The 25,891-nt window shown below is 44.3% G+C and overlaps 1 protein-coding gene across 1 annotated transcript; it reads right to left on the reverse strand.

Annotated features, from left to right (window-relative positions):
- Positions 1-1,391: 1,391 nt before the first annotated feature.
- Positions 1,392-25,799, reverse strand: IL18RAP (interleukin 18 receptor accessory protein). Its single transcript, XM_060027659.1, has 9 exons — positions 25,650-25,799; positions 24,860-25,181; positions 24,580-24,763; positions 17,191-17,341; positions 12,466-12,531; positions 10,742-10,865; positions 7,886-8,037; positions 3,401-3,574; positions 1,392-2,186 (listed from the first exon to the last, which is right to left on the reverse strand). The coding sequence occupies exons 1-9, from the start codon at positions 25,717-25,719 to the stop codon at positions 1,699-1,701; spliced, it is 1,731 nt and encodes a 576-aa protein (XP_059883642.1). The 5' UTR covers positions 25,720-25,799; the 3' UTR covers positions 1,392-1,698.
- Positions 25,800-25,891: the final 92 nt, after the last annotated feature.

The following is a 25,891-nucleotide window of genomic DNA, read 5'->3' on the forward strand; positions in this document are numbered from 1 at the left end:
GGTTGTCCACTTTGTTTTGACTGATTTACACGTAAGAACTGGAAATAAAACCTTGTCCTAAATGTTAATTTGTCATCCTTAGCATACCCACTCACCTGGAAGAGTGTATTCTGTAAAAGATAGACCCAGATATTTCTTTTTTGTGTGTATGCACAAATCTGGGGATCATTTTGAGTTTGGTTAAGCTAAGAACAACACTCTGGACCTCTGGATATATCAGTTACAGCCATCCTTATTTTAGAATAAAATAAATCTGGACACACTGGCCAAAAGGGGTTTCTGAGTCTTAGATCTCTGAGAGTGGCTGGCAGGAAAACCAGGGCTTCTAGTCATCACCAGAACACAAGGACACGATGACAGTGTGGGTCCTTCCCTTCTGAGACCCTACAATGAGCTTTTCCCGCAAGAAAATTCCTCCAGGAATAATTTATACCCTTTAACTCATCTTTAACTTTATCACTGAAGTTCCCAACAAAGATGTTGCTTGGTGCCAAAACCACAGTGGTTTTTGTGATGTGGGTGTCTCTGTGCAAAAAGACCTCAAAGCCTTTCACACAGGCACCCAGCAGTGGCCAGATGGCAATGACTCTGAGCCCCTCCAAACCTAGATCACGTTCGGACAAGCGGATGGGACACGTTAAATGTGAACGCGCCCAGAAATCGCCTTTCTTTATTGCTCAAATAAATCGCGCCCTTCTATCGGGGAAGACGAAGCATGAGTGTTGTACCTTCATGTGAGACTAGAACGCCCTGTGAACAGCACATTGAACTCTCATCAGGAAAACACTGGTGAGAACGAAAGGAGCCTCGTCTACGCGGAACAGCTTCTTGGTCCTCTGGCCTAAGGCCCATCACTTAGGAGGAACTCAAGGAGACCAGATAGTCAGGAAGCACGTGGGGGCCACCAGCCTCGAGAGGCAAAGGCTCAGACTTAAGCGCTGTTCAAGCCCCAGTCTTGCTGTCCTTTAACCAGTGTAGACATCTATTTTCCAGACTCTTGTCCTGGCTTCTGCCTTTCTACTTTGCACATAACTGCTGGTCTGTTCCTTGTCTCCTCCAAATCATTTTGGCCTAATTGGTTCCTACTTCCTATGGCCCAGAGTAAGGTTGTGTACTTCATGCCCTGCGCAAAGGCCAAGGCAACAAGGATGAGCTGAACTTGGCCCCACTCTTCTCCCCAAGCCCTGTGTCCTGGCTCAGGGCTACACGGGTCCCGAGGAAGGGGCTCTTCCTTCCAGCTCTCACAAAGACACAGTAGAGAGGAACCATGGCCCTGTCTGCTCCTTGCCCCTGGTCTCTGCCTCTCCGACTTGCTTTCTGTGCTCCAGTGAATGGGTGAACCCGGAATAAGAATTGTCTTCTTCACAGAGACGGTTTAGGCAAAGTTTAAATCACTTGTTTCTAATAAAATAATATTTATTTGACTGCAAAGATCTATAAAGTGATGTGAACAATACATAGAAGACATGATAAGTCCATAGCCACAAAGCCAGTGGCTGTATCTGCTGATTCCGCTGAGACCGCTAGGAAAATCTTAGGGGCCGTGTGGGCTGAATTCGCTCTCCCTCTGTCTAGCCCAGGAAATCTGAGGCTCCCACAATAGTTTTCGTGTCATTCCAGTGCCCGCCACGCTCGCTCAGGGCTGGCAGAACGCTTCCCATTCTATATCAGCCTGATCCACGCTGTGTGCTCTGTCCATCAGGGTCTCTCTCTACTCACCAGGGACAGGACGGGAGGGGTGTAGGAGGAGGCAGCTTCAGGGCCCATTTCACCGTCGTTTAGGCTGGGAGCGCCTCCCAGCGGTTTCTGTTTTACTGAGTCTTTTCTAGAGAAAAAAATCCTTGGGCTAATTCTGAGATGATTCCACGTGAATCCTTTAGAGCTTTTCACAGGCATGTGGTAGCGTATTTGGGTCCAGAATCTGGAATTGGGAGGAACTGATTTGAAGCCTCTCCAGGTGACAGTGGGCAAAACCCTGAGAGCTTTTTTCACTAGATGAGGTAGAGACTCCGGCTCTTGGAAGGAAGAGAACTTAATTAAAATCAGTTTCAGTGTTTGATCCTCCAAGGCAATGTTCACTGCTGCTTGTAGTTCAAAGACACTGGGTCCGCTGACGTAGCTGGGACTCAAGATAAATATTCCTCTTCTACTTTTCTTAATAATGCTCACGATGTCTTCTGCATACGCTGGAAATAAAAGATTTAATTATTCGACATTGTTATTGTTTTTTTTTTAATGACCACGGTTAAAGATTTGATAAAAGTTCATAATAATGCAATTGACAAGGAAATGTAGTTATTTCTGAGTTATACATTTTAAAGTAATAACTAGAATTATGACCTATTACATTATACCAGAACATATAAGATTTTTAGAAATTTCATGTAATGTCTGAAACATTTATATTAGCATACTTCCATACAAATAACCCAAAGAAAGTTTACTATTAGTTGTTTTTTTGTTTGTTTTTTTATACAGCAGGTTCTTATTAGTCATCAATTTTATACACATCAGTGTATACATGACATTGTTATTGTTAAACCCTGAGTCACAATAACCCTGAATCTCCCAGATCCACCCAGCGGGTTCCTTGCAATGGGCACTCTGAGGCAAAGAGGAAAGGAAGTCTGGTTTTCTTTATCACTTCTCCTAAATCAACTCTGTGGACAGTTGAAGATATGTTCCAGTGTCTAGTGACTGTCAGTTTCACATTCCTCCCTGTGTTCTGTCTCCTCAAATTGCCAATTCCTCTAGGAGCAAAGCTCGTTGGAACAAGGTTGGCTGGGATAAGAGAGGGGCATGGAATGTCCCAGGCTCCTGGGTTGCGCATCTCAGGCAGAGGAGGTCAGCGGGACAGGATGAGGTCTGCACATTTGATCGTGCCCAGGACTGGGCCCGGGCCTGGGGAGTCTGCTGGACCCAGTCCTGAGTTTGTGTCAGGCAGAGTCCCAGAAAGCAGGGGGACCACCCGTTTGGGAGGACAAGAGATAACTTCCTGTTGAGGAGCCAGAAAAGAGATCTTCATTCTGGAAGGCTCCCTGCGCTCCAATAATGTTTTTTCCTGAAAATGGATTATTTTCCTCCTGTGGCAATTTTGTTTATTTTTAAATTTTAATTTTATATTGGGGTATAGTTGATTTACAGTGTTGTGTTAGTTTCAGGTGCATAGCAAAGTGGTGCAGCTAGACATATACGTATATCCATTGAAGATGGATTTTTTTGATGATGGAGCGTGTCCCTGCAACACACATTTTTCTGTGTTGTTGCCCCAGAAGTTCTAAGCTCATGAAACCTTCCAGAAGATAAATAGCCCAGCGGAAAGATGACAAGACAACGTAGAGAGTGCTTGCACGTGACTCTCCTTCTTGTGCTACGTTTTCTGTTGGCGTGCAGGACTTACCTCCTCCTGGGGCCACGTCTCTTTCAAGCAAACACAAGGTGTATCCATATTTGTTTTCCAAAACTTCAGGGAATAGACTCAGAGCCAAGGTTTCCTCACTCAGAGACGAAGTGGCCTCACTCTCAAGAGGGCTCCATTTCCCATAGGATATGAAAGCATCGAACTCCTTTTTATCTGAGGAAGAAGCACAATAAAGAATGCAAGCCACACGGGGCTTCCCTGGGGGCGCAGTGGTTGAGAGTCCGCCTGCCGATGCAGGGGACGCGGGTTCGTGCCCCGGTCCGGGAAGATCCCACATGCCGCGGAGCGGCTGGGCCCGTGAGCCCTGGCCGCTGAGCCTGCGCGTCCGGAGCCTGTGCTTCACAACGAGAGAGGCCACAGCCGTGAGAGGCCCGCGTACCACAAAAAAAAAAAGAATGCAAGCCATTGACCTATTTTTTACTCTCGTGGCATACCTACATACACTCGAACCATATGGTACATGGATAAGAATTAAGATTTGGGATCCTTACTGCATGGATTTATTAAATGAAAAGCAGCATCTGTGTTCATTTCAGAATCCCACTGCTGAGGGGTATTGATTATCCACCCAGAATCAGATTCTAATCGATGAGGCCCTCCTGCACCTTCACTGACGTCAGATCAAACAGCTGGGGCCTCCTCTGATTAAATCGCATGTTCTCAGGAGTTCCTCGGAGCTGTTTTTGCATCTGCAGCGTTGCTGTCTCATTAGTCACACATCAAAGTGGAGTCTGCTCCACCAAAGCGTGATAATACCCAGTGAGCAAAGCCCTGCAGAGACCCAGTGCATTAGCGAGCTGACAGCACACGTATCTGTGTTTGAATCCCCATATGTAAAATGAGATAGTCATAACTCCCCGTCTTGCTTCTGTCAGGGCTGCCTGGGATAATGTATATGAAGGATTCGGTGACTGACTTATGGCAGGCACAAGATAATATGCATTCCTTTCCCTTTTAGATGGAAAACTATATTTTGGAACTTGTTTTAGGGTATTTTTAAGGTCTCATATGCCTCTGTTGACTCAACTATTATAAATGCACATAGACTCTGGGATGTGCTAGAGAACCGACTGGAAGCCATAGAAAATCTCAAAAGTTAACCCACGAGCTCTGGAGTTGCACACAGCTGGCTCATCTTCCAGCACTTTGCATAGTACCCGACCAATAGTATTATTACAAAGGAGCAAACAGCAGCGCTGTTACTGATGCAGTTTCGCAGTTTGCTCGACACGGACCTACGAGGCGTTAGCCAACAGAAGTGTCAGAAACAGAAAAGCAAGAGGGAAACAGAGGTGGTCCGGCGTCAAGAGAGGAGGATGCCAAAGAGCGAGGTCCTGGAGGTGCATCTAAGATACTTCTCATTGCCCAGGTGGGGAGGCGGCGGCTCAGGGGGCGCGGCCAGCAGGTACACGCTGTGCAGTTCCTGTGTGACACACCGTAGTCACCCTGATTTTTTCCACATCCCTGTGACACTCCAGCAAACTGGGATTTTTCTATAACCGGAAAACGTTAAATTTCTTTTGTAATAATATTAGCGAGTGGGAGAATTAGACGATCCCCACAATTCTGCCATCCTATGTCTCTCTAAATTTTGGGATAGTCCCAGGAAACAGTCTTTTTGCTGAAAAGCATTAGATTGACCACAGAGTGTAAGGAATCTCTGTGCTTGAAAACTGGGTTCTGCCTCCCTGTCAGATCACTAAAACGGTGCCTGTGCAAACAAGAGAGGACACATTTAAAGTACTTCACAGTTTGGGATTAACATATACACACGGCTATATATAAAACAGACAACCAACAAGGGCCTGCTGTATAGCACAGGGACCTCTACTCAATATTCTGTAATAACTTATAACGGAAAAGAATCCAGTTTTATATGTAAAACTGAATCACTTTGCTGTACACCTGAAACCAACACAACATTGTAAATCAACTATACTTCAATTAAAAAATAAATTAGCGTAAAAAACATCCCTCCAAAAATTAAGATGTTTCACAGTAGATTGAGTCTTCTGTACAAGGTCTAGAATCTTAGGAAAAATAGCATTTGAGTCAAAGAAGTATGAAGTTGTCTAGGAGAACAATGAAGACAGTGATTAGATAATTTGCTCAATTCTAAAAAGCTATTTAAAATATAACCTCAAAATCCTCTTGGCTTGAGGACTTCTAGTGTGTATTCTCAATCATTTGTCTAAAGAAAAGTGTGATCGATGCATTTCTGTGCTGCCCCTTTTCCCAGTGATCTGACAGCTCTTCACTGAGTTCCTAGTGTGGGGAAACCACCGGTGTGTGTGTAAAGGGGCATCCCCATTAGGTAAGTATTTAATTGTCCCTGGAATCCAGCAGAAGGGATTCTGCCCTTTCCAAGCAATAGAATCATTCACTAAAACTGCCAACGTTCTAACCTTTGAGCCTTCCGGGACTAGAAAAACACACCAGCAGCTCTTCTAGTCGAAAGAAGCAAATGTTAATAAACACTATTAACCTGTCTCATGGGAAAACTGACAGATACTTCATGGAGAGTGCCACTGCTAGTATTTTCCAGAACTTCACTCTTTTAGGGACGTTTCCACATCCCCAAGCCCCTCACTTTACAGAAGAAGTCAACTGAGGCAATAGCTAATGGGGGCTCTAAACCTAACTGCCTGGAGTCCATCCCAACCTCTAACATCCCCTAGCAGTTCCACTGGGGGCACAGACTTCACGCCTCTGCCTCGCGTGTAGGATTTCGGTGACGATTCCAGCAGCTGATACATAAGCCTGGCGTGCACTCAGTCCTCAAGAGGTGATGAGAGCTGGAGCCGGCATCACTGAGTGCTTACCATGTGCTACATGCTGTTCTAAATGCTCAATATGTCTTAACTCAAAGAGCCCACGTTGCATTCATTGTGATTGTGATTACAACCCTACTTTACAGAAGAGAAAAGTGAGGCATGGAGATGGTAAGTCATCTGCCATCTTGCTTCAGGTTGGTGAGTGGAGAGTTATTTTCAAGTCCAATGTGCCCTACAATAACATCGTTGGCAAGATTCCTAGTAAGTGGGATGAAGAGAATTTGTTTCTCCCCTGGGCTCCCAGCCCTTCCCAGGTGTGAAGCCGCCAGACCTGCAGGAGGGTCTCAGAGCCCGAGGGTCATGACCTTCTCCATCGTGGAACATCCATTTCTCAAGCCCCTCCCTCTAAGTCAGTTCCGAGGCGAGTTGGGTCATCTTACCCCCGAGGGTCTCATCCTTGTTTTGGTAGGTTCGGTACAGCAGCACTATTTCAATCCAGTACATGTAGAAGAGCGCACCTGTGGTCAGCACACCTGCCAGGGCCATGACGGTGCCAAGGAGGATGTAGAGGAACACCACTGCGGAGACGCGGCGGCCGTGAGCAGGTACAGGGGCCGCGTCCCCTCCAACACCCGCCTCCCCTATAAGGCCACATTCAGGCCAGCCCAGCACCTTTTCCAGCCCTATTATTTTTTATCAAAATCTACTGGAAACATTTCTCTTGAATCTGGACACATCTTAAATCACATCTTGAGGGAATTACCATAAAATGAACTCAAGAAAACCCAGGGTAATGGGTCGTTTCTGATTGGGGTGGCTGGGAAACTGATAAAAACTCGTTTTTTAAATCGTTTTCTCCTATAAGCTTCCACACAACCCATTTCTGTCCCTCTTATTGCATACTGTAAACTATTGTCACGTGTTATCGACCCTACTACAGTCTAAACTCCCTGAAGCCCAGAGCCACATCTGACTGGCTTTCTCACCTCCACCATACCTAACACGTGGCACCTCTGACCCACCTCTACGGAGCACCCACCAAATGTGTCTTATTTAAGCCTCACAAGCATTCAGAACCTGCTTGTTCTCTCATCTCTACTAACTGAATGAACGATATCACCTCCATCTCTGAGCATCTTCTTAAAGAAATTTAAGAGTTATTCCTTACCAGGAATTTCCTCTCTAGCTTTAAGAGGCTATGATCTGTGATGTACACATATCACTCCTAAACTGAACAAGAATACTCCTTCTCCCCTCTTTTCCTCCTTTACTCTCCGACACCAGACCATCACATTCTCTGGATTTGGAAGCCAGGGGAGGAAAATAGGAAAGGGAGCTAGGTCCTAGTACGATACCTGCCACACAGGGCATGCTCTGTAGGTCTTTGTAGGATGAATGAATGAGTAAGTGAATGAACTAAGGAGTGAATGAATGAATGAACAAACACAGCTCCCGTATGCAGAACATTCGTAAGAGGACCAGCTCTGGATCACCAATGTGAAACTTACTAGTTGTGTGGCCTCGGTCAAGGTACTGAATGAATCAGCACAAGCACATTGCTGACTTAGAATGCTGTCTGGCATCTAGAGCATGTTAGTGGCTACCATCACTGTGGCTACTTCCTTGGGCAAGTTCCTCTCCTCCCGGGTGAAAGCAGGGGCATGCATCCTGCAGCCACCTTCAGGCTCACCTCCCTTCTTTTCTTTCAGTTGGATGGACTGGGTAGTGTTCCCAATGGAGTTCTGGGCAAAGCAAATGAACTTCCTGCGAAGATCGCTCTGAGTAACTTCTTTCAGGAAGACAACACGCTCGATGACTTCATTCTTTAAGGTGGATTTAACGCTAGGAAAGGAGGGAAAATACCACACCCCTTTAGTAACACAGATTGACACCCATTTGCAGTTTTTGGAACATGCGTAAGTAGATAACCGTTTGGCTTTCAGAAGAGCTGTAGGATCAGACAGTACAAGGAGATGCCAGAAAGACAGAGGATGCTAGGAGGTGGCTCGTTTTTTATTAAGTGATTGAATCAGCTAAGCATCATTCTAAGCATTTACACTAGACTATAATTACTTGCGAGGCTCATCTGATCTTCCTTACTCTAAGAATTCCCCTTCAGAATAGATACAACAATTTGAGAATAAGGTTAGAAATGACTAGCTTCTACTGAGGGCTGTGTGTATCAGACGGTCCTCTGGTCCCCCGAGCGTAAACGTGGAGGAGAGGATCAAATCTCCTCCGTCCTCACAGGAGCCCCACCGGGTAATGGTGTGACCATCCTGACTTGAGCAGCTCAGAACAGGCAAGAAGGTGGGTGACAATGCAAGGTCACACCGCTGGGAAGTGGCAGCGTGATTCCTGGGCCTGTGTCATTCCGCCCTGTCCAGGAAGTGTGAATCTCGGCACTGATTCACAGTCTGGATTCTCTAAAGTTGCCCGTCTGCAGTCTGTCTTCACATTAAAGAATATGGCCTCTGTGGATGATGTTTTAGGCTGTTTTGTGTGGGGCCGACAATACCCACTCTTATTCACTGGACGCTTCCTGCCTGCCAGAGGCTGTGTTAAGCATATCACCTCTACCGTATTTGCTCCTAACAGGGGTGAAGTTTGGTATCCATAGATGATAGATGGCATGGTGGAGGCTCGCAGAGGTTAAGGTTCACATTGCTAAATAGGTGGAAAACAGAGATTCAAACCCGAGAGCATATAGTCAGTGCATTCTCCCTTTACCATGCTTGACTACCTTCAAGTCTGATGCAGTATCACCTTAATATGGGACCCAATGAGTTCCCTTGTCTTAGAAGTTCTTTCTCAATTTGATTACTGTTACCAAAACCCATCCTTTATTTTTTAAATGATGTATACTCTTCAAAGCGATATTACATTAGTCTGTTGAAATGTTTTAAAACCCAGGAGGAAGTGCTTAATACAGAGGCTATTACTTTGGAACAGATGTTGGGAAAATGAGGGACTCTAGCTGCAAATGTCTAGAGTTTTACTTTCCATTGAGCCAAACTGTCTTCCCAGTAAATTCTTCCCACTAATCTGGGTTGCAAACTAAGTCTAGTTTCTCATACAACTTAATAGCTTCCAAGTACTTCAAGACAGAGATCCCACATTACAACAGTCATCAGATCTACGGGAAAGAACGAGGGTGACTGTAGTTGGCAAATGTCTGGGCAAATGTAAGACTATCTCTTCTTTCTTTAATTTCTTTAAAAGTTATAGTTTAACATATGCAGACAACAATAAAATGACACCTCAGTTATCAGTTATACCTCAGCCATTTTGGTATTATTTAAGCCTTCACTAATTCCCTACACCTACTCCATTGTCATTATATGGTTCTTTTTGGTAATATTTACCTACCTTGAAGTGCACAGTCTAGGTGTATACTTTTTTTTTTCCCTCATGCATGGCATGAGGGATCTTAGTTCCCCGACCAGGGATAGAGCCTGTGCCCCTGCAGTGGAAGGCGGAGTCTTAACCACTGGGCCACCAGGGAAGTCCCTAGCTGTATACTTTTGACAAATGGTTATTAGGGTATAGAACATTTCCAACTTCCCAGAAAGTTCTCTTGTATCCCTTTCCAGCCAATGCCTAGCCTACCAGAAGGAATAACAGTGCTGATTTTTTTCACCTTAGATTAGTTTTTCCTTCTCTAGTCAGTTTGTTCTTTTTATTGTTGAATAATAATCCACTGTATGAATGAATGTAACCGTGTTTTAATTTTTGACTATTGTAAATGAAGCTGCTGTAGATATGCCTAAAAAAACCCAAAAAAAGACAGCGATCTCACCTCTGGGTCTCCTTTTCCAGGTTGGATTGCATCAACTATTCCTCATTTCTCATATTTTCGGTCAGATCGCTTATTATTGTGCCATTTTCTCTGCATACGCTCCAGACCGTTAAGGACCCCAACACTGGGGCCCTGACTCGGCCCACTCTGGATGGACGGCACAGGGGGGAATGGAGAATGGCTGGCTAGGGTGCAGAATCCTTTCCCGTTTGTTCCATATGCCAAGTCTATTCAAGCAGCATGGGTTGTTATGTCTGCTGGTTAGTTTGGTGGGCAAAGTAGCCACATCAAATTGTTACTACAAATTGAACTTTAAAACAACTGATAAAAAATGTAAAAAATAAAATAAAAAGATTATTTTAGAAAAAGGTGGGGGGAATTTCCCGGTGGTCCAGTGGTTAAGACTCAGCACTTTCACTACCTAAGACCTGGGCTCAATCCCTGTTCGGGGAAGTAAGATCCCACAAGCTGTGCGGCCAAAAATAAAAAATAAAATAAAAAATAACAATAAAAAAAAAACACAACGGAAATATTTCATTCTATGGCCCTCTGTGAAACTGCATTTGGCCCCCAAGTTTAAAATTAACTCACGCTTTGCATTTCTATACTTTTATTTGCACGACTAGTTGGCGCTAGTGGCCACACCAACTCCGTTTGTTCAGCTCTGTGTGTACATTTCAGGGGGTTCTAAAGGTGAAAGCTTTTAGTGTGAGTCGCAAAGAATAAGTTCGCTCATTTCCTTCTTACCTTCTCCCCTCAGGTGTTGGGACTTCCCACTCCTGGTCAGAATCTTTGACGTACCATCGTATCACAGGCTTAAAGTTTATTTCGAAGCCAAATCGGGCCGTGCAGTTAAGAGTTAAAGGCTTTCCTGAAAAAAGGGCCACAGAACACAGGAAGGAAGCCCGTGAGAACACTTTGTCCCGTGCAGGAGGAAGACACCATCTGGAAACTCTTCCCTGAGGCAGTCAGGTTCGCAGGTAAAACAGGTGTACCAGACAAAGCCAAACGTCCACCTGTCTCTCATTCGGAAACAGGTAAAACCAGGGATGTTTGTCTCTACTGGGCAGCTCTTAGATCTCAAACCTGTGACTACATTTCTGCAAACGAGGATGGGCATGGTCACAGCACTACGGGTTCTGATGTGGTTTAAGGCTAAACGCCAGGAAAATGAGCAGTTTCAGGGACCAGCTCTGTCTTCCGACGCTGCTGTTGAAGTAGTACAAGGGTGCCAGTAAAGAGATACTAACTAGTATTTGCATATTAAATGAAAATCCTGAGGTTTGGGCAGCATGTAGTTTAAAGCAGAGAGTATTTAGATATTCAGCTGAGTATTTTGAACGTTACACTGTGGACTGACATGCATGTAACTACGCTACCCTCTTTCTGCCCATTTTCTCTGTAAGGGGTATCCAGATATGCTCTGCCTCAAACTCAATATTTTAACTGTGAAATGTTTAGGGACTCCATTTGAAAACTCACCTTTGCACCTGAATAATGCTTTCCCCACAGTAATACTTTAAAATTCATTGGTACCTTGTGTAACTTGGCTATTTTTGAATTAATTAATGTTTTCCCTGCTTCTTTCCTCCTTCCTTTCATTCTTGTGATTTTGCCCGTACTGTTATTTCTATTTCATAATCAGGGTACACCGCTACCGCCACCTAGTGGTGATTTAATAATATCTATTTTTACATTTCTTTCTATAATGATAAACATCTTATTAGCATTTAAAGGAAACCGCCACCCAGTGGCCTTTTACCATAATATCTACTTTTACCTTTCTTTCTACAACGATAAATATCTTATTAGCACTTAAAAGAACACTTACTTTATTGAAACAACCAGCACTTGGTTTTGAAGAGAACAGTTCCTATTTGGCTATGTGGGAACATGTAGATGTTACTGAAGCTGACAAAATCAAAGGGGACCACAGGAAGTCACTTTCCCCCTCTACCCCAAAGAAGACACTAATTTGGAATACAGCTTATTTGAGCAAGGCTTGTAGTATTCTCCTACAATTTATCTTAAAGGCTAGACCAAACGCTGTATTCGTAAGGGTTAAGGCTACCTAAGTTGGTTAACTGATTAAATTTATAGATTTAATCAATGAACCTAACCAATCTGTGTAACCCACTGTTCCTGGGTGGAGTAAGGAAGAATCTTAAAAAAAAAAAAAAAATCTATTGATCATGCCTCACATACAAGTCACCTAATATATCAATACATCATCCCATATTTCTCAGTGCCACCTTGTGAGGTCAGTTCTATTTTGTCTAGTTACAGATTTATAACCTGAGGCTTCAGAAGATTAAATAGCTGTATAAGATCACAGACCGAGTCAGTGGCCGAGGCTAGATTCACCCCCAATTCTGTTTAATTTGAAATCCCGACGCTCTTCACTGTAACACACTTAGACCTGCTCCCAGAAGCAAAGTGTCATTCAAGGGTGATGACACCACCCACCTTACCAAGTTCTACTTCCAGGGTGTCCTTGATGGGATCCAGAATATCTGGTTTGAGATTCGTGTTCTTCACTAAAAGATGAAAATAAAAATTATCATTTGCACCGGGAAATCCGAAGGCCTGCTTCCTGAAGATTTGAACGCGCGGTCACACTCTGATCTAAATGTTTTGGAACTTCCTTTGCAAATTTCATCCATAATGTACAAGGCTAGAGACTCAAGTCTCCATGTGAAAATCACGCCTCCAGAAATGACTGTGACATCAGGTTGCAGGTGCTAGCGAAACCTGAGTCCTTGATAAATGCATACCCGCCCAGGGGGAACCTCCTTCCAGGCCAGCCCCGCGGGCCCATTGCAGATGTGAAACCCCACCCCATCTTCTCCTCCAAGATTGTTTTCTGGTGCATCCGGCTGAGTAATCCCACAGGAAGGAGGACGAACCTGAGAGAATGCACAGGTTAGCCAGATTGGAGCCCACCCCTCCCTCCATCCTCAAGTTCATGGTTTGTTTGAAAATAAAGGTGAGCTCAGCCCTTCATGAATCATTTTATCCCTCAGCTTCCTGCCACAAACTTTCACATATGCCTCCACTGTCAAACTCCCTCCTGAAGATGTCCCATCTCCTAAGAAAGGAAACTTCGTCACCTCTCTTCTGGAATTGTTCTCTCTTAATTCTCAGGGACCTCCTTCCCTCAATTACATTAGCTTCCTCCTGTATCTTTGACTCTCTCTCTCTCTCCTTCCCATCAGCATTTATCCACTCTCAGTCTCTCCATCTTAAAAAAAAGAGGAAAAAACCCTTCACCTTATACCCCTGCCCCACTCATTCTCCTCCCTTCCCAGCCAAGTTGTTGAAAGAGCGCTGTGTGCTCGTTTCCTCCCTCCATTCCCCTCCCGTGAAGTCTGATTTCTGCCCCCATCACTCCACTGAAACCGCTTTGGCCAAAGTCACCAGTCACCTCCTTGCACCTAAATCCACTGGGCACGGCTGAGTTGTTTTTTTTTTTTTTTCGGTACGCGGGCCTCTCACCGCTGTGGCCCCTCCCGTTGCGGAGCCCAGGCTCCGGACGCGCAGGCTCAGCGGCCAGGGCTCACGGGCCCAGCCGCTCCGTGGCATGTGGGATCCTCCCGGACCGGGGCACGAATCCGCGTCCCCTGCATCGGCAGGCGGACCCTCAACCACTGCGCCACCAGGGAAGCCCACGGCTGAGTTTTTAGTCTGCTTTCCCTCTCAGTAGCATTGGGTGCTGCTGGGCATGCTCTCCTCTCCTCTTCGGGGTGCACGTTTCTGTGCTCTGAGGCTCGCCTCCCCCCTCTCCACTCACTCCCCTGAGCGCTATGGGCTTCTCCTCCTCCGCGCTTCTTGTGAGTATCACGTCTCCCAGGTCTCTCCTTGTGGTCTTCATTCCACCTACTCTCCTTGTGGGGCAGCTCACGCTCCAGGCCTCTCTTCCCTATGAAAGTTCTTGGCCCTCAAAATGCTCTCTCGCCTACATCATCAATTTCACTTCCTTTACTGCTCCCTCCCCACCTTGCCACTGATACCCACTTGCTGATGTAAATAATGACCGCCCTCTTCCCAAATCCAAGGAGCAGTTTCCAGGCTTCACCATATGAGGCCATGCGTCACTCCCTCTTTCTTGGGACACTTTATCGCTGAGCCCTGGGATAGCTACTCTCTGTTCTTACACCGCTTCTCCATCTCCTGTGGGGATGCTTCTCCGCCCCCGTGCCTCCCAGTGCTGGATGTTCTAGGCTCTCTCCTCTCTATACTCCATCCCCACGTGACCCCATTCTCCCTCGGCTTTAGATATCGTGCCGGCGGCCACCCTCACATTCACATCTCCCAATGTAGTAGCCTGTATCCCAGACTGGTTTATCCAAATACCCACTTGTCATGGTGACTTGATGAATCAAAGTCCTTTCAAGCTTAACACTGAATTTCTTCCTCAGACCTGCTTCTCTTTCAGTATTTTTTCTGTCTCATTACATGGTGCCACTGTTTACCAACTCATCATGCCAGAAAAGTAATCCGGCATTGATTTCCCTCTTTCATCTTGCACATAAACTCCATCAACATGTTCTGTTGACACACATGCAAAGCCATTCCTAATCACCTCTGCTAAGTCTACTCAAAGAGTGACCAGAGACATCTTTTTAGAACATGATTCAAATCTGCGGCCCCCCCCACCCGTGCCTTACACCAGCCCTTATGTATCCCGTCCTACCACTTCCACTTCCATCCCATCCCATCCTATTCCACCACTTCCCATCCAATCCCATCCCACCCTTATGTATCCCGTCCTACCCCTTCCACTTCCATCCCATCCCATCCTACCCCTTCCACTTCCATCCCATCCCATCCTATTCCACCACTTCCCATCCAATCCCTTCCCACCCTTATGTATCCCGTCCTACCCCTTCCACTTCCATCCCATCCCATCCTACCCCTTCCACTTCCATCCCATCCCATCCTATTCCACCACTTCCCATTCAATCCCTTCCCACCCTTATGTATCCCATCCCACCCCTACCCATCCCATCCCATCCAACCCCATCCCATCCCATCCCATCCCATCCCATCTTCTCTCAATATGTTATAGAAAGTCCACCTCGTTGCCCAGCGTAAACCTGGCTCTCATACTGGACCCCTCCTTTTCCCTCTTTTCACTCCCAATTCCCAAAGCGTTTCATGTGTAACTTCCTAAGTATTTCTGGAGTTTTCTCTCTTCTCTCCATTCCTACTGCCACTCCTAGTTCAGGCCACCATCAGCAGTTGCCTGCTTGACCCACAGCAGCCTCCTAATTCTTCTCTCTGTCTCCCTTGTCGCCCCACCCCCAAACCCATGTTCTACATAACAAGAGTGATCTATCTCAAATCCAGATCTATTCATGACACTCTCCCACGTAGAACCCTCAATGGCTCCCCATTTTTCCTTGGATAAAGTCCAAACTTACTAGAACAGTGTGATGTCTGTTCTGCTTCCAGATACCCTCAACTGACCTTCTCTTTCTCCCTGGAAAGCACCATGCTGTCTCTCAGCTCCTGGATGTTAACTACGCTGCTCCCTCTGCCTGGAACGGCATCTTTTCCACCTTCACTGGGCTAGTTTGTCTTCACCCCTCAGTTCTCACCCAGCCTCGGGGTACCCAGGTCTGGGTTTGTGTGTCCCCCACATGCCCCGCTGCTTCCCTTTCTCTCCACTCATCACACCGAACTGTAGTAGCCTGTTTCCTCTTTGTCTGCCCCACGAGACGGTAAGTTCTGGGAGGCCAGAGGAAGTGTCCAGGTGCTCATTCTTACAACCTTAGCACCAAGCCCAGTGCCTGACACATATCACATGTTCCACAAATACTGGTGTAAGAATGAATACATGAAAGAACGAATGAGTAAATGAGGAAGACAGGAATGACGACAGAGAAGACTTAAAAAGATGTGACAGAGGTTGCAAAGCATCCTCTGGGAGAGAGAAAAGCAGATTCTGCCCCTGAAAATTTGATGGGCAAGTTATCATGCCCGAGGGAGAGAGCAACCAGGCCTGGAGGGGCAAGTGGTCCAAGTTGGGTATTTGCCTTCTAACCCCTCGTCCAAGCAACAATCTCATATAAATGTAAATTGATGAGGTCTAACGTATTGCGGAGTGCCAGGGCCCGGAAGTAAGCAGGGGAGTTTGACTTGGTCTCAGATGCCCCATGTGGTTTGCATCTTGCAATGAAAGAAGAGGAAGTAAAACTGATTACTATATTTACTAAGAGCAGAGTCAATCATTCTGTACGGTTATGTTTTGATAGAGGCCATGCTTAAATTGATTACATCATACAGTTTAGCTATGCTTTACACTTGTAAATCTAATAAGAATGACCCAAGGGAAAGCCTGGGCCAAAAACAGACAAGTCACAGAAGAATAAGCTCAACGGGCCAGTAAGCAAATGGCAAGACATTCAACTTCATTCGTAGTCAGGGACACGTAAATTGGTCTGAAAAAAAGAGGGTCCACTTGACACCAAAGTCTGAAACCACCAAATATGACTTGGGAATAATGGGAATCTGTTCATTGCTGATGCGGGTATAAATTAGCAAAACAATGTCTATGAACAATACCATGTGTTTATAACACAAAACACATTTTATAACATAAAACAATATTCTGTTTTATTAATGGATACATTACATATGTAGAAAAAGCATAAAACATAAATGGAAAGGATTATAAGCTAAGAGTGGGCTACATCTGCAAAGAGAGGAAGTGGGAAGGCCTCAAGTTGTGTCTGTATTGTTTTGTTTCGACAAAGAAACCGTGAGATGGAAAAACCATTATTAAAGCTCGTGATAGGTACACGAGTGTTACTTATTTCTGGGTGTGAAATATTTAACATTGTTTTTTAATTTATTATCTCTTATATGTAAAATCTTTAATCTTGTTTATTTCTTTACATGAGCCTTTGATATTGTTTTTTAATTTATCACAAAACAAACCAGAATCAATGCGTAGAAAACCCAACCTGTGGCAACTTGAATATGACCCAGAACTAGGCCTTCCTTGGAGGACGGAATCTAGGTGAATGGAAAACTGATGTTCACCAACATTCCAGGCTTTACGTGACTGTAGGCTGTGAGTGTCTCCTTCCTCACCACAGAAAAAGGAAAAATATCACTAAGCCAAAGGAGATAACTTTAACTGGGTAATTGGGGTTGAAATCTCAAATACTGAAACCACAAACCTCACTTACCGATGGTTTTCACTTGAACAACAGCTCTGACTGTCCATGAACTTGAATTATCTGATTGAGTGTGATCACACACGTATGTGCCCTGGTGATGGTGGTAAACGTCATCCACTTTAATTGGGTTGCTCCTTTTTTCAGAGAGTAGTTTTCCATTCTAATCCAAGAGACAAGAAAATTAAATAATGTAACCAGAGAATTACTATTAATATTAAGCTCACCTATAGCGAAACTTCACAAATTGGAACCAAGGAAGGGGGAAGGTCAGTCTGATATAAGGACATTGCAGAACATAACACCCCCAAGCTATAAAAGATTCTGCTCAAAACTATATCTGTAAGATTCTTACTTGAAACGAGAAGCATTTTCAAAGACAATTACATGTGGAGATGAAGACAGCCCAGCAAGAGCTGTTTCACCTGGTAAAGCCCAAAGCGAGATTCAGGCCCCTAGACTCTAGAAAAGTCATAGTGGTCTAAGTGGTCAATACCTAAATGAATTTTTTAAAAACACGTGTATTTATATTTCTGGAAATTGATATAGATTTTCTGTGTATTGGGCTTACATAAAGTTTCTTCTTTAAATAAATTTCACTCGAATAAAAGAAAAAATGTTAAATTGAAAACATTAAGTAAGTAACTAAACAGCTGTATCTAACTTTGACAAAGAAGGACTGGGATTCAGGAACAATTATTTAACTCCTAGTGGACTCAAAGTCGAGCGAGAACTAAAATTCAATTATGAACATTTCTCTCTCCTACTTAGAATCTCTCATTGACACTCCTTTGCCTTGAGGGTAAAGGTTAAAATTCTTCACAGCCTGATCTTGGCATTCCTTCCCCGACTCATTTCCCGCTTCTGCCCCTCTACCCATCTGTCATTCCCTACATAACCACGTTCTTTCTTAATCAGCATGTCTCCCACCACCTTTCCCCACTGGGAAGGCTGTTGCTCATTTTTCAAATCCAACTGAAGGGGTGGTTCTCACGGAGAGAAGTTATCAAGTCTCCCCGAGCAGGCTCAGTGACCTCTGCTCCATCATCACGGTAGCCTTTTTTTTTTTTTTTTTTTGAGGTACGCGGGCCTCTCATTGTTGTGGCCTCTCCCGTTGCGGAGCACAGGCTCCGGACGCGCAGGCTCAGCGGCCATGGCTCATGGACCCAGCCGCTTACGGCACGTGGGATCCTCCCGGACCGGGGCACGAACCCATGTCCCCTGCATCGGCAGGCGGACTCTCAACCACTGCGCCACCAGGGAAGCCCACGATAGCCCTTTTATAGTAATGATGCATTTGGGTGTCTCCTCCTGTGAGTTGTCGAGGGCAGCCTTTGTGCCAAGACATTTAGCTGGTCCTGGACACACTGGGAGGAATAAACACAGATCCCTCCTCTGAGCGAGCTCTCAGCCTAAGGATGCGCGTCTGAGCAGTAAGCCAGAGTATAGCACACTCAGGTGGCTCTGCCTCATAGGAAAAGTAGGGACTCTCCCCCCAGTGTAATCCGAGACTTGAAGGGTATGCAGGAATCAGTCAATGCCAACAAGGACCTACTGCATAGCACAGCGACCTCTGCTGAATATTATGTGGCAACTACATGGGAAAAGAATTTGAAAAAGAAAAAAGAAAGAAGAACGTAATTGACATTTTAGGAACACCTGAAGCAAAGCCTGCATGTAGGAAACAAGGCCAAGGTGAAAGGGCTGATGCAAGTAGATGTGTTTGATCTTTGTGTCTCCAGGATACAGCAAGCAGGCCAGCAAGAATAAGGTCTTTGTAAATAAGGGGTGAATAAATGCAAGTCAGTTGGAAGAAAGGTTTGGAAGTATAAGAGTCAGATGATCGGACATTTTTAGAAAAATGACTGGCAGCTCTTTTTTGACTGTGGAAACTCTTGTAAATTTAAGCAAAGACTATCATAATCACCCTTGTATCTTTAGGGGCTAGGAAGTGGTAGGGGCACAGTAGTATTTATTGAATGATGGGGTATCAGTGTATCATTAATCTTTTAATCATTAATCCTCTAACCTCTGTATAGAACCTGGCTTTCCAATTTCCTACTAAGAGTACTAGCAATATATCTTTCACCACTGCAGTCAAAAGAAAAGAGATAAACAACAAAAATAACAAAATATCAATAGTAAGAACTCATTACCTATGTAGACTACAAAGTTATTTCTCATGTGTATCTCGTATGAACATTCAAAGGATTCTCTGCAGGGCTTCCCTGGTGGCGCAGTGGTTGAGAATCTGCCTGCTAATGCAGGGGACGCGGGTTCGAGTCCTGGTCTGGGAGGATCCCCCATGCCGCTGAGCAACTGGGCCTGTGAGCCACAACTACTGAGCCTGCGCGTCTGGAGCCTGTGCTCCGCAACAAGAGAGGCCGGGACAGTGAGAGGCCCGTGCACCGCGATGAAGAGTGGCCCCCGCTCGCCGCAACTGGAGAAAGCCCTCGCACAGAAACGAAGACCCAGCACAGCAAAAATAAAAATAAATAAATAGATAAATGAGGCAGAAGGAAATAACTGCCCTTTAAAACAGATTTTTAAAAAAAAAGGATTCTCTGACTTGCACAGATTCTATGTCTTCCATTTTATAGATGAGAACACCGAGGTTCTGAAGTTTGTGTTTTGTTCTATACCATATAGCTCGTGAGAGGCCTGAGAATGTATCTACGTTCTTCTGATTCTGAGTTTCATGTTCTGATTGAGGAATTTCCCTTCCCCTTTGCTTGATGACTCGTAGAAGCAGAAATTCCCCTCCCCCAAGTCTCTGGTGTGGTTCCTGTGGCCCAAGAAAGAATTTCCAGTAGGTTGTCAAGGAGCTGAGAAGAGGGTCAGAACTGGTCAGAGCCGGGCCGCTGCAGGTAGGAAGTAAAACAAGGCCAAGAGGTGGGACTGACAAGGTTAGACATCTATCAAGAACAGTTTAAAAGGAAGCTTCAGGGCACGGGGTAAAATTCAGAGATGAAATTTCTAGAGAACATGGTAATAACATACAGAGAACAGAAACTGGCGTGGAGGTGTGTCGTAAATCACATGAGAAATGAATGCAGAGGAGGGGATGCAGAGTTGGAACCAGGCTGCAGCTGGGCCATAGGGAGGATGAGTGATTACAAAGTGGGCCTGACTTTTTTTAATAAAAAGATAAGTATGGCTTAGTGTGTATCATCAAGACTTTATGGGATGGAACTCAAACAAAACATCGAAGAGATAAGGGGCAAGAAATTTGTGACAAGAATGATGGGAAGCTGATCTAATAACATAATCACAAATGATCCTAGTAGGAGAGAGAAGTGCTAATGAGGCCACACAGGAAATTCTTTGTTTTGCTCAGATGTGAAACAGTCGAGAGCAAAATACAGCAGCAGGAGCATCAGTCAGTGTGATCCTGTATAAAGAGCATCAGTGAGTCCCAGAGAGGACTGAGACATGTGACAGCCTGCGGACTGTAGCATTGTACACACCGTAGGAAGTTGCCCAGGATTCTGAAATTTCACAGTGAGAACAATCGAATGGGCCAATGTATGGACCTTGGAAACAGCTTCCAAACATCGAATCTAAATGACTTTTACCTCTTCCCTACCAGGAATTGCATCAACCTTTGGTCTGGCAAGTCTCACCATACTTACCAGCTCTCCATGTCCCTGGGCTCGCGGGATGCCACCAGGTGCCAGGGACAAGGAGAACGAGGCCAAAGGAAATGAGAGGTGGCAGGTCTACGTGCGAAAATTCCATAGAACTCAGGGTTCAGAGATGACCCAGCAGCCATGTCAGCACAGTGGCATGTGAATGAGGTTGACTTAAACCACCAATGGAAAAGTCACTCAGGCACAGTCTTACCGCCAGGACGTCACAGCCATGTCACAGGCACCCATGTCTCGGTGCCCCAGACCCTTGCAGAAGAGCCTCTCCCACTGCCCTGTGTTAGAATTCTGCCTGGTGTCAAAGATTCATTTAGCTAAAGAACCGAAAACGCCCTCCCATTAATGTCATATCATCTAAGACGAAGTCTGCTTACGCTAAAGCTATTTTTCATTATATTTTTATTGTAATTAATTAATTAATTAACTTATTTTTGGCTGCGCTGCGAGATCTTAGTTCCCCGACCAGGGATCGAACCCGGGCCCCCTGCAGTGGAAGCGCAGAGTCCTAACCACCGGACCACCAGGGAATTCCCATTATATTTTTATGAATTAGGAAAATAGTATTAGAATGAAAAACAGATAATTCCCTTTATGCTGACTTCTTCATCGTTCAATATTTCAGTTACGAATCTCCAAGTCTAAATTTTTTGAGGTGTCTATTAAAAATATTTTGGAACCCCCCCAGAGACTACAACTACAGCACATGGATTTATTTCACGTGGTTGTTCTATACAACCGGCAGGTTCATCCCTGGTCGGCAGTTTCATGTGAATTCAGTGCCACCGTGTTTTCATCCTCTCAGCCAGTGTTAGTGTTGTCAGTTTTGAGATACTCTTAAGTGTGAGCCACCCTTCACCTGAGTATCTGTGGTTTAGCATGAAGAAAAGGAACATTGGGTATTATTTCCTGCCTAATGGCATCACTTGTAGTGATACTTCCATGAGGTCTGTGACTTTCCAGGATACTGTCTGTGTGTGTGTGCATGTGTGTGTGTAAGCACATGTCCACACATGTGCAACTCATGAATTTCATGCAATCCATGAAACATAACCTAAATAATGACCTGTCCAAATCTCCGTCAGAAGATACAATTTTAACAACAGCTATGCTTTGCCTACTTTTAAGACAGATGCCTAGTCACCGTTAAACACATCCTGACATTTGCAGTCGAGGCCCCAGAGAAGAGAAATAAAGCTTCGTTTTGTGAATGTCATAGAACATGGGGGTTTAGTTCCTAAGAGCAGCATATGCAGAAAGCTGGCAACTACCGTGTAGCTTGTGCTTTACCAGAAAGTGAAAATAGCTTTCATTTCAGGGATACAATCATTGAAAATTCAAATGCATTTTCATTTTAAATAACGGGGCAAGCCTGGTTTGGGAACAGCCTACCTTGACGTAGTAAGGCATCTGTCATCCCAGATTACAAATACTTTTGAACCATGGGAAGTTTTGTTCTTAAGAGTGAACTGAAAATAATGAACAGAACCATCGGCTATTCTTACCAACCTCATTTTAGAGGTTATGAAATTAACGTGTTTCTTTTCTTTTAATTGAAGTATGTTGACTTACTATGTTGTGTTCGTTTCTACTCTACAGCACAATGATTCACGTTACATATATATATGTCCTTTTTCATATTCTTTTCCATCATAGTTTATTACAGGATCTTGAATAGAGTTCCCTATGCTATACAGTAGGACCTTGCCGTTTATCTATTTTATATATAGTAGTGTGTATCTGCTAATCCCAAACTCCTAATTTATCCCTCCCCTCTTTTCCCCTTTGGTAGTCATAAGTTTGTTTTCTATGTCTGCGAGTCTGTTTCTTTTTTGTAAATAAGTTCATTTTTGTCATATTTTAGCTTCCACATATAAGTGATATCATATGGTATTTATCTTTCTGTTTCTGACTTCACTTAGTATGACAATCTCTAGGTCCATCTATGTTGCTGCAAATGGCATGATTTCATTCTTTTTATGGCTCAGTAATATTCCATTGTGTGTATATGTACCACACCTTCTTTATCCATTCATCTGCTGATGGGCATTTAGGTTGCTCCCGTATCTTGGCTATTGTAAATAGTGCTGCAATGAACGTTGGGGTGCATGTGTCTTTTCAAATTAGAGGTTTTTCCAACTTTCCCAGTAGTGGGATTGCTGGGTCATATGGTAGCTCTATTTTTAGTTTTTTAAGGAACCTCCATACTGCTCTCCATAGTGGCTGCACCAATTTACATTCCCATCCACAGGGTGGAGGGTTCCCTTTTCTCCACACCTCTCCAGCATTTGCTATTTGTAGACGTTTTGATGACGGCCATTCTGACCAGTGTGAGGTGGGACCTCATGGTAGTTTCGATTGCACTTCTCTAATAATTAGTAAGGTGCTTCTTAAATTAGGATTTTATTGAGGGCAGTACATTTTCTGTGTCATTTTAAAATGTAAAATTGAGACCTTAAGCACACACTCATCCTCCCTGTACAGTTCTTTCTACGAGGGACATAATAACACCAGTTGTCACTGAATCTCAAGAGAATCAAGTGAGGAAATATTGTCTCACCCAATGGTAATTTTACCTCCAGGAGACTCTGATTGCTAAGTTTGGGGGTACAAAAAGCCGACAGATAAACATGGGCCACTTTCTGGACTTTGATCAGGGACAATTTAAAATGATATTTTTATATTAACAAACAGATATCTTTGGAAGTCAAATTTAAAGTTTTGCATGATTTCTTAAAGCAAAGTATTGAACTTCAAACAATTATCATAGGACTTCCCTGGTGGCGCAGTGGTTAAGACTCCATGCTCCTAATACAGTGGGCCTGGGCTCAATCCCTGGTCCAGGAACTAGATCCCACATGCATGTCGCAACTAAGAGTTCACATGCCACAACTAAGGAGGGGGTGAGCCACAACTGAGGAGCCCGTGAGCCTGCCTAAGGAGCCCACCTGCCGCAACAAAGACCCGACACTACCAAATAAATAAATAAATATTTGAAAAGCCAATTATTACAAATGTAGGAGGTGATTTAAATTCTGTTCCCAGATTCCACCACCCTGGGTCAACTGACATTCCCAGACTTTGGAAGAGATGCTTACGCAGCATTTATATATCTGTTAGGACTTAGAAAAACTATAAAATACAATGGAAATGTTTTTGTTATGAAGTTTACTCACATGTGGTTCATAACTCAGAATCATTCTGAAACTTGACTTTTCCTGATTCCTGTTCCCTTTTTCTCTTAGCACTGCCCTCCCTCCCCACTGACTCACCTGTGTAATACACGTGTCACCCAGGCCACCAGGTGCTTGCCTTAACTGTCTTCCCAGAGGTGTCCTCTTTGGAAAGTATTCCAGTCTCCTACTTCTTTCAGAAACCCTTCAAGACATGCTTGTTGGGTGTTCCTTTCACCCTAGCAATGCCCTTTGCTTTCCAAAGGCAGTAAAATTGAACAAATCTGGTCTTCTGAATGAGTGGGTGTTCATAAGTTTATATCTTAACCTCACATGTAATGGACTTGAATTTTAGAAAATTTACTGACACTGATCAAAAGGATGGTTCTAATAATTGGAACATTGGACTCTGTGGCTACCTAGGGGAAAACTGCTTTAGAAAGTCAGGTCTTCTCTGTAGGCGTGAGGCCAGTCTTTGGGAAGCTCTAGGGCTCAGGGTCAGACTCACATTTCTATAAATTACATAAGGAGATGGTACCATAGCAACTAAGCTCTGGCATCAGTTTCAGTGAAGTCATTCTTACCTGGTACCAGGTCACCTCTGGACTTTGTGTATCACTTTGGTGGCTGAGACCGGGGCAATAAATGGAGTCCATGCTACCAAGAAGAAGGAGTTTTTCATGCGGTATGGAGCTCCCACAGGACATATTTGTCTTGGGTTTAACTTCTAAGATCATCTTGACACAACAGGCCTCATCCTTGGGGCTCCTAGGAAAGTTAACAAGGTCCTGTGAACACAGATGTTATATCCAGATAGTAAAGGATTTGGCAATGTTTTCAGATAGAAATGTACTTGGGACTTACCTAATCCTAGGTCTACAGATATATGACCCAGCATGATTCATCTCTGTGGTCAAGAAATGAAGGGTGCTCTTGTCCTGGATCACGTGAGGATAGTTTTGTGTAATTTCTACTAGTGGATCTCTGTTTGGAGGTTGTAGGTACCATTGGACATCAGATAGGTTCTTACTACCACTGCAGGGCAGGTGTTCAGAGCTTTGCATTGGTGAGAGTTGACTTCTGTGGTAGAAATGGGATTTCTGTGGCTCTGGAAAATCACAAAATAAGACAAACTCCTCCCCACACCTTGCAGAGTATGTCCTAAGAAGCTTTCCAGTGGAGCAATCTGAAAACCACAATAAACAAAGGAGCACAGAAACACATTAGAGGAATTCTAACATATTTACAAAGAGTACTTGGTTTCACAAGGGATTAAGCTCCCTTGGGTGTCTTTCTCCTTCACGGTTCCCATTCTGTGGGGAAAAGAAGTTCCTGTTCTAATTCCCTCCCACTGGTCTTCAGTATCACCAGTAGCAACGGAGGTTTCCTGTTAGAGCTGCCAACCCACCTTTAATTCCTCTTCAGCTGCTTCCACTGAACACCCAGATATAGTAACTGGGTTCCACATGGATGTGCTTGGTATCAACTGAAAGCTGTTCACCCCAATAATTTCTCCTCCTACCCCCATCTTAAAAGTAGAAAGGAAATGTTCTATATTATTATGCCATGCTGCCGATGTATCCCAGAATACCTGTCACTTTAAACTTGGACCATAAAACTCATAAGGTTAGCATGAAAAGTGAAAAACCCCTACCTGAAGTGTTAAATCCTTTAATTTTCCCTCCTGCGATAAGCCAAAGAAATACCCAGCTCAAGTAAAGCATTGTTCTCTCTGGGTCTTGTCATTGCTTCAGGACATCTGTTCTGTTGCCAGAGTGGAGGACATTGTAATTCAGGGCTCCACCCTGAGAATCATCTTCATTTCTGTAAATCAAGAAATGGGAAATGAAGAAATCGGTAACCAGTGATCAAAACGCAAGTCACACAGGAAGTTTT

Source organism: Delphinus delphis, chromosome 12 (genome assembly GCF_949987515.2).
Source record: "Delphinus delphis chromosome 12, mDelDel1.2, whole genome shotgun sequence".
NCBI classification, from domain to species: domain Eukaryota; kingdom Metazoa; phylum Chordata; class Mammalia; order Artiodactyla; family Delphinidae; genus Delphinus; species Delphinus delphis.

Excerpts from the sequence above, each read along its gene's own strand:
- IL18RAP (XM_060027659.1), bottom strand. The coding sequence starts at position 25,719 with ATGCTTTACTTGAGCTGGGTATTTCTTTGGCTTATCGCAGGAGGGAAA. Across the intron at positions 25,182-25,649 it reads TAAAGGATTTAACACTTCAG|ATTGCTCCACTGGAAAGCTT; the intron begins GTAGGGGTTTTT and ends TGTGGTTTTCAG. Across the intron at positions 3,575-7,885 it reads ACTGAAAGAAAAGAAGGGAG|ATAAAAAGGAGTTCGATGCT; the intron begins GTGAGCCTGAAG and ends CTTCTTCCTCAG.